This window comes from Anarrhichthys ocellatus, unplaced genomic scaffold, assembly GCF_004355925.1.
Source record: "Anarrhichthys ocellatus isolate YVR2014 unplaced genomic scaffold, GSC_Weel_1.0 scaffold3, whole genome shotgun sequence".
NCBI lineage: Eukaryota > Metazoa > Chordata > Actinopteri > Perciformes > Anarhichadidae > Anarrhichthys > Anarrhichthys ocellatus.
Window position 1 is genome coordinate 9,664,853 of NW_022280033.1, and position 7,934 is coordinate 9,672,786.

The 7,934-nt window shown below is 41.4% G+C and overlaps 1 protein-coding gene across 1 annotated transcript; it reads left to right on the forward strand.

Moving 5' to 3' along the window:
* Window positions 1–1,553: 1,553 nt before the first annotated feature.
* Window positions 1,554–7,928, forward strand: slc25a16 (solute carrier family 25 member 16). The gene is made up of 10 exons (XM_031871876.1): window positions 1,554–1,820; window positions 2,017–2,145; window positions 2,716–2,808; window positions 2,905–3,038; window positions 3,175–3,238; window positions 3,677–3,798; window positions 3,965–4,031; window positions 4,163–4,325; window positions 4,443–4,511; window positions 5,650–7,928. The coding sequence occupies exons 2-10, from the start codon at window positions 2,049–2,051 to the stop codon at window positions 5,804–5,806; spliced, it is 966 nt and encodes a 321-aa protein (XP_031727736.1). The 5' UTR covers window positions 1,554–1,820; window positions 2,017–2,048; the 3' UTR covers window positions 5,807–7,928.
* The last annotated feature ends 6 nt before the right edge of the window (window positions 7,929–7,934 follow it).

The following is a 7,934-nucleotide window of genomic DNA, read 5'->3' on the forward strand; positions in this document are numbered from 1 at the left end:
CCGATGGTAACGGATCACCACAGCGGTTGATAGTTAATACTTTATTGTAACATTATATTAATGACAGCTAGCTTTTCTAAATAAAGTGTTTAACCCTCTATGGCATTACTTTTTATTTTGGGGAGGGGTAAAACAATATTTCTCTACATTTATGGCGAGCTTTGGGGTCCCTGATAATAAATAAATCATAGAATGTGTACACACCTGGCCAGATGTTGGTTTGTTGCCTCAACAATGTGCCACAAGGAAGGATACTGAAACACCAAGATTGTATAAGAGGAATAAGGAAAACAACCATTATGCATTTAGAAAAAGTTTTAATGTTAACATCAACATGTAAACCAACATCCAGAGGACAGTGTGTGTGTGTGTGTGTGTGTGTGTGTGTCAGTGTGTTTAATAATTATGACCATAGTCATTGTTTTTACTTTACCATCTACTAATAATTACAGAAATGGACACAGGAACACGTTATTAGCGTAACTTACAGGATCAGGAGGTTCATGTCATTTTTATGACAATTAGGAGGTCAGGGGTCAGTCAGCAGAGTAACGTGTGTGTGTGTGTGTGTGTCACATCTGGAAAGACACTGACGTTCTGGGTAAGCATTGTAGAAAGCATTGTGGGGTGTTCTCCACCAGGATAGGCGTGGAACCTCCTCCACAGACTCAGTGTCATTCAACTAGATGAGCATTCTCCTATAAGAAAGCAGGAAGCACACATTTTAATGAGGGTAAAGGGGTAAAAGAATGTCCAGTCCCTTACCCGTCAACTATGCCAAGCCTGGTTATAAATTATAACACACACTCACACCACACCCACACACACACACACACACACGTTACTCTGCTGACTGACCCTTGACCTGGCTGTCTCAAATTACCCTAACTGCCTGATCCTGTTCCTTGCTCCCATAATATGTTCCCGTGTCCATTTCTGTAATTATCAGTAAACTAAAAACAATGACTATGGTCGTGATTATCATCTCCACACTATAACAGGATATACTGAACATAAGTGTTCTAACTGCACAATGTTGCCCTGAGGCAAAGAAACAAAAAAAAACACAATTTTAGTATATAAATAAAGACAAAAGATGTGTTTAGACAAAAAAAAACATACTTCTTTACATACTAATGTGCATGCATATATTATAAAGATATTTTAATTTAAACATGTTAAAAAGCTTAAAAACAAGGCAGCTTTGTTTCTTGGAAAGATTGCTTCACTTCCAAACAAAAGGTCACACAAACGTCAGCCCCTCAGTTCATTGGACGCAGAAATGTCTGCTGATGGTATTTGCTTTTGTCAAGTTAAAAACAATTAAAAGGCAGTTGTGAGGTCCATAAAGGTAGTTTATAGCCTGAGGGCAACACTATACCACAGAGGGGATTACCTAGAACACGCAGAGAGACTTTTATACGTTATTATAACAATTATCAGGGACGTAATTTGGCGATAATATGATATCGTAAACCAATACTGAAATTATAATATTCCGCTGTTAAATCCCCCTCCCCCCTGTCTCCTTCATCCTGCGTCATCACAGCGCGACTGTTTTAGGTCAGATGTAGTCAGTCGGCAACGGGCAAAGGGTACGAATGCGTTACGTGAATCCTAAAAGTGCCTCAGCATCAAGGCTTCAAGGCATGTTGATTATCCGGTTTTCAACTGAAACAGCGAAGGACGAGTTTCTCGGTGCGGTAACAACCAGGATTATACCGAGGAAGTAACGTCAACGTTTAGGGACACGAGAGAAGCTGCGATTGTTTTGGACATACCCTCTCCACCTTTGTGCCTGTGACAGTTGTGATTACCTTGTGAGTATCAACTTGTCTCCTGGTTAAATCCACCTGCCTCTTGGCTCTTGTGTCCCATTGCAAAGCATGACCTATCAGCAACCGTATACACCAAACTCACAGTCTGGTTTTCCCGTAAATATATGTGTCAGGGGGCTGATACACGCTGATAGTCACATGTGCATTTACAGTATTATTTTCCCTCCAAATTGCACAGCCATGGATGTGTCAGATTCCTGAGCAGGAAGGATGACATCGGAGGCTGCGGTCTCCACATCTCCTGCCATCAGCAGCAGCAAACCTGTCAACAGGGACTACCACTTCCTTCGCTCCTTCGCAGCTGGAGGTAGGATGTGACATCAGATTAAGGTCTGTGATGATTAGTAGAACACGAGGACACAGTTTCAAGGCGTCACTTCATCATGACTTCACATACTCAACATCATTGTAAACGTAGCAACAAATGTGCACTTCTATTTGATTGGAGAGTATGATTACTTCTTTCCAAAATGAATCATTATTCACATTATTTATCCCAATACACTGGAAGCATGCCGTGCTGCCTTTAGCACAACAGCACAGCCGACATGTGATAACATGGCAGTTAAGTAAGTTTGTGTGTCGTTGTTTGTGGTTCTTCCTCTTTTATTTTGAAACACACATTGCACTTGAACATCTGAGGGGTTGACTGTTACACTTGCTCCCTTTTTTTAATCTGACTGTTAGCTACTTTAAAACACTTGTAGGACGACCAACGCTACCCTTATAATAAACTGTTCACCTCTCTATAAACGATGGGCCTATTTCAAACCATTCTGCTGTGGTAACATGAAACGTTTCCATTAATAATAAATGTATTTATTAAATGAATTTAATAATAAATGGGTTGACGCCGTGTTTCTCTGTTTTTGATTAGGTGTTGCAGGATGCTGTGCCAAGACTACCATTGCTCCTCTGGACAGAATCAAGATTCTTCTTCAAGCCCAGAACCCCCATTACAAACATCTAGGTAGAAACATCAGCAGCCAAGCATGGAAAAAGCCAATAAGTGCTTGTTTTCACACATCTGTGCCACATCAGTGAAACTCCCGTTCTTTCTTTGCAGGGGTGTTTGCCACTCTCAAAGCTGTGCCAAAGAAAGAAGGCTTCCTTGGCTTGTACAAGGGTAATGGGGCAATGATGGTCAGGATATTTCCATACGGAGCCATCCAGTTCATGGCCTTTGACAAGTATAAAAAGGTGCAGTGCGTACTTTAGTTTGGAATCACACTTTCAAATGGCAATGTTTTGCGCTATAATGACATTTTGCTACAGCTGATGTCTGTGCATAGTTTTTGTTGGTGAAACTGGTGACCTTTGTTTCCTTCCTTTGCAGCTTCTCAGTAAACGGGTTGGGATCTCTGGACACATCCACCGCCTCATGGCGGGATCTATGGCAGGTAATTTACCGTCGTCACTGAGAAGAATTGCCTTTTCAGTCTGTGCCAGCTGTATATCATGTACTGGCATTGAATTTCTGCCTTTTAACTTTTTCTTCCTATTATTATTATTATTATTATTATTATTGAATATTGACATTATTTGAATCAAAGACTGGTTACATTTGTCACCTCAGTACAGACTTTCTCATAATGTGACAAATACTGCATCACCACAATGCAAGTGAGCATCACGCCTTGTTATTGTGCGTTAATAGATCTTTTTAAAAAGATATTAAAGTGGTCAGGCCCACAGTTGGTTTGCATCAGTATAAAGAGACTAAGAGAGAAAGTGGAAAGTCTGTCACATTAAATTAAATACAGCTACATTGTGTGAGTGCTTAATCTCAGTAAATCCTGTTGAAGCACAACCATATTCTTAAAAATGTGTGTTTTTAGGGATGACTGCGGTGATATGCACCTACCCTCTGGATGTGATCCGGGCTAGACTGGCCTTCCAGGTGACAGGAGAGCATCGCTACACTGGCATTGCCAATGCCTTCCACACCATCTACCTCAAGGTAGTGTGCCAGGGCTCAAGTTCTCCAACAAGCAACACAGTCTTCACAAACATTGGAGCCTTTTATCAAAGATGCATGAAAATCTAAGTTTTCTTGTTGATATTGTTCATAATTTATACTGTATATACCTCATGCACTTACACTTGTTTTTCTTTTTTTTGTCAAGGAGGGGGGCGTCTCTGGCTTCTATAAGGGACTTGTTCCAACACTTATTGGGATGGCTCCTTATGCAGGTGATTATTGAGAATATTTTTCAAATATTGATACCAGCCTCTGGTTATGATCCAAGATGGTTGAGCAGAACTACAAGATGTCCTCCCATTAGCTTGACTCTTCATCTCCCGTCCCTGCTTTCATCCCCCAGGTTTCTCATTCTTCACCTTTGGCACCCTGAAGAGCCTCGGCTTGAAGCATTTCCCGGAGCTGGTGGGACGACCCTCCTCGGACAACCCCGATGTCCTCATTCTGAAAACCCACGTTAACCTGCTCTGTGGAGGGGTCGCCGGTGCCATCGCTCAGGCAATATCGTAAGTGCTGTCGGCAGGCAGCCAACGAGCTTCGGGCTGACAAAGCGTCTTGAGTTTGCTGTTGATCACACTGATTAATTGATGTTTGACGTGTCACATTGGGCCTTTTCTCACTAGGTACCCCTTGGATGTGGCGAGGAGAAGAATGCAGTTAGGAACCGTGCTTCCTGACTCTGACAAATGTGTGTAAGTATCACCAATGTTCCCACTCTCCATAAACTGTTGTGCCATGATATGCTGCTGCAGATTGTACCGGTCAGTGCGCTTCATAACATAGTCGTGAGACAAATCACTGAAGAATATTGCTGTGAAAAAAAACTACAACAAAGAAACAAATGGTTGCTTTCGTATTGTGTTCTCATGTGGTCTGATTCGATTCGGGAGTTTTGCAGTGAAACTATAATTTTATGCGTGAACCTTTAAAAGATAAATGAAGGAGAACTAATTGTCGGAGTCTACTGATACTGAGGGGAATGATAGAGATGAAAGCTGCTCATACAACACGGTGCTGATGAACTTTTCATAGGCAGTAGGTTAAGTGCTCATCTAGCTAGAGGATTAATTGGTAGTAAAGAAGTCGTTCCTGAGTGTCTAATTGGTGGAGTTTCCTCAGGCGACTTGTCCTGCACTCTCTGTAATATGGGCTCCTTAATAAACAGTGTTTGGTCCCTGTTTCTTTATTTAAAATCACTGTTTGAATTCAAGTGTTTTGGACATTAATTGAGGCGTTCCCTTAAAACAGTTGATTCCACATTTGGTTTTATAAGCAGACTTTGAGGATGAAGTGCGTGCTTACAGCTTGAGAGAGAATTCCAGAGGGTCGGTGGGCTGTTTGCATTGGATAAAATGTTAAAGCCCAAAGCTCCAAGGAGCATAATAGCAACTGAGCTGTAAAACTACAGCAACATACCGTTCATACCTGTTCAAGTTCACACAATGCCGGTCCAAACGCTGCTCATTTTTCTTGCATTATGTGCTTTTCCTTGATATTTAAGATCCATCAGTGCCCTAGAAGGTCCTTTGTCTCCTCGTTTGTTTGTGTTAATATGGCGGCTCTTCATCACCAGGGTTTAGGTTGAGCACAGGCAAGCCTCAACAACAAACAACTTGATTAATCATTCCGGTAATGTCAATAATTAAAACCAATATGCAAGATTTAATACTTATCAGCTCAACAACAGGAATTTGCTTTGGTGAGCTCATAAAAAAACAAAAAAAAACCTCAAGACATAAAATGACCGCACGCGACAAAAAACATAAACAGTAGATTTCTCTGTTGTTTTTCTGTCATTCTAAAAAGTGTTTGATTTCTTTGTCCCAACAGATCATTGAGCAAGACCCTGAAGTACGTGTATAACAAGTACGGGATCAAGAAGGGATTGTACCGAGGCCTTTCTCTCAACTTCATCCGCTGCATCCCGTCCCAGGCCGTTGCCTTCACCACCTATGAGTTCATGAGGCAGACCCTCCACCTAAACTAGTCGCTGATTTTATACCATCCGAGTTTCACCTGTGCCGGTCCGCTCCGAGTCATTAAGCAGATCAACCTCAACGCTTCCATCGTAGAGAGATCGGAGGCGCACTCGCTACGTCTTAAACTCTTCGGTGTGGGAATCGCCTTTTCCTTGAGTTCACTGAAGGCACCAGGGAGGTCAGTTAACGCTGAAAAAAGGAAACGGGATATCAGGCAGTAAGGGACTCCATGTCTCTCCTATTTCATTACGTCTTACTTCCTGCTTTTGTGTGTCGCCACTTCTTAAGAGAAGATTTAATCAAATGCAAGATATGTGGCTTGAATTTGAGCAACTCCCTCATCAGTGTGTGTGAATCCAGTAGGTTGGTTGGTTGGTTGGTTGGTTGGATGGCTTGGGGCAAAGATTGTTGTCACAACAAGCCACGGATTGTGCAGAAGCTCCCTCATTCATACAGATGTCCTCTTAATCTTAATGGTTTAAGATGGACTCCAGCTTAAAATGATCAAATATGCAGTTTCTTCCTAATCAGTTCCTTCACAAAGAAGTTGAACTCAGTGAAATACATCATGTTCTTCTTTTTACCGACTTGGTGATGAAATGCTTGACTTTTGTTGCAATAGTTTTTTAATAATATGATTTGTAATGTTTTGTTTTCTCAGAGTTTAGGGTGTCTTTACATTTAGGGTGCAGGTTTTGGGTGCAATTTCTTTAGAAGAAGTTTGCTTGTGTGTCTTTCCCTTCGTCCTCTACACAAATCTAAAATTAATATAAATAACCTGAAGTTTAAAAAAAAAGAAAATTATGCAGTGTCTGAGGTGGCACAGTTTAAGACAATTTAACATTTTATTGCCCAACCCTGAATTTGAGCACTTTCTGCATGTGATTTCACTGCTGAACAACTTTTTTTTGTTACTATGCACTCAGATTATTTTAGTTTGTGGATGTAATAATATTAATTGATGTAGATTGTTTCTCAGCTGTGATCTGAAAGATATTTTGAGGTTAAGGTGTTTTTACCATGATATGGATGTAGGTCTGACCTGTCTGGAGGGCCGTGAAGGGATCCAGGAGAAAATTGCACTTCATCACTGCAGCTTCTTCTTCATTTATTTATTGATTTAGTGACCTGTTGCCACTGGGTGGCAGCATTGAGTATGATTTGTATTATTTACCGTCAGAGCTGAACACAACATTCATACACGTCTCATACATCTCTCCACAAAGCAAGTCGCCACATAGTGAGTATAATATATGCAGTGTTTTTAACCCAGGTCGGCTGAAACTGCTCGTGAGAGCTTCTGTATGGCTTTTTGGGAGTTATTGCCCCAGAAATGCTCATCGCTGATGAATGAAATAGTTGTCTAACGACTTTCGATCTCGAGTGCACCGCTGGCCTTCGTGTTTACGTGAACCTCGTCATCTTCCTCCTTCATTCAGCCTCTCGCCTTCCTCTGCATACGATGTCTTACTTCACCGGAGTGATGAATGTGTTTAATTTGAGTTTCTCCGCATGGTTTCAGTTGATGCCTCTGCTTTTAGATCGCTGTATATGAATGAAGGGAGGAGAATTGCAATTTTGATTTGTGTAAAATGAAGCATGTCTATGTACGACCACTCATCACAGTTTGCTTATAGCTGCCAGAGTCATTTGTTTTCTCTTTAAACTTCTCAGATTGTTTCATTTGAATAATTGCTGGAGGCCCAAAGAGGTAAAATGTACCCAATATTCCACAAAAAAAAGCAAAAATTATAGGGAATAATCTGTCAAGAAGTCTTGCATACGCTGGGACACCACACTCGAGCATTACGAGGAGACGTCACATTCATTCTTTTACTATATTTAAATACACGAGGATTTCACTTGGACCGCTGAACACTTTAAAAGACATTCACTGTTGGAGGAAGTGGGGTGTGGAAAAGTCTTCAGTCACCTCTCAGCAGCTCCTCAGTTGGATGTTTGCCACCCATCAACTGGAACAAAAAAAACAAAACGCTGCCACAGTTAGATTGCTAACCAGATCATTCACAGGGAAACCAAAATGTTTCTTGTTGGAAATCACCCGGCCGCTCCAAACGGCTCGACACCTTGTGTGTGTGTGTGTGTGTGTGTGTGTGTGTGTGTGTGTGTGTGTGT

What these genes read in the sequence shown, in the direction of transcription:
- slc25a16 (XM_031871876.1), top strand. Translation starts at nt 2,049, where the DNA reads ATGACATCGGAGGCTGCGGTCTCCACATCTCCTGCCATCAGCAGCAGC. An exon ending in CCCCCATTACAAACATCTAG is followed by an intron (nt 2,809 to 2,904) that starts GTAGAAACATCA and finishes CTTTCTTTGCAG; the next exon opens with GGGTGTTTGCCACTCTCAAA. An exon ending in TCCACACCATCTACCTCAAG is followed by an intron (nt 3,799 to 3,964) that starts GTAGTGTGCCAG and finishes TTTTTTGTCAAG; the next exon opens with GAGGGGGGCGTCTCTGGCTT.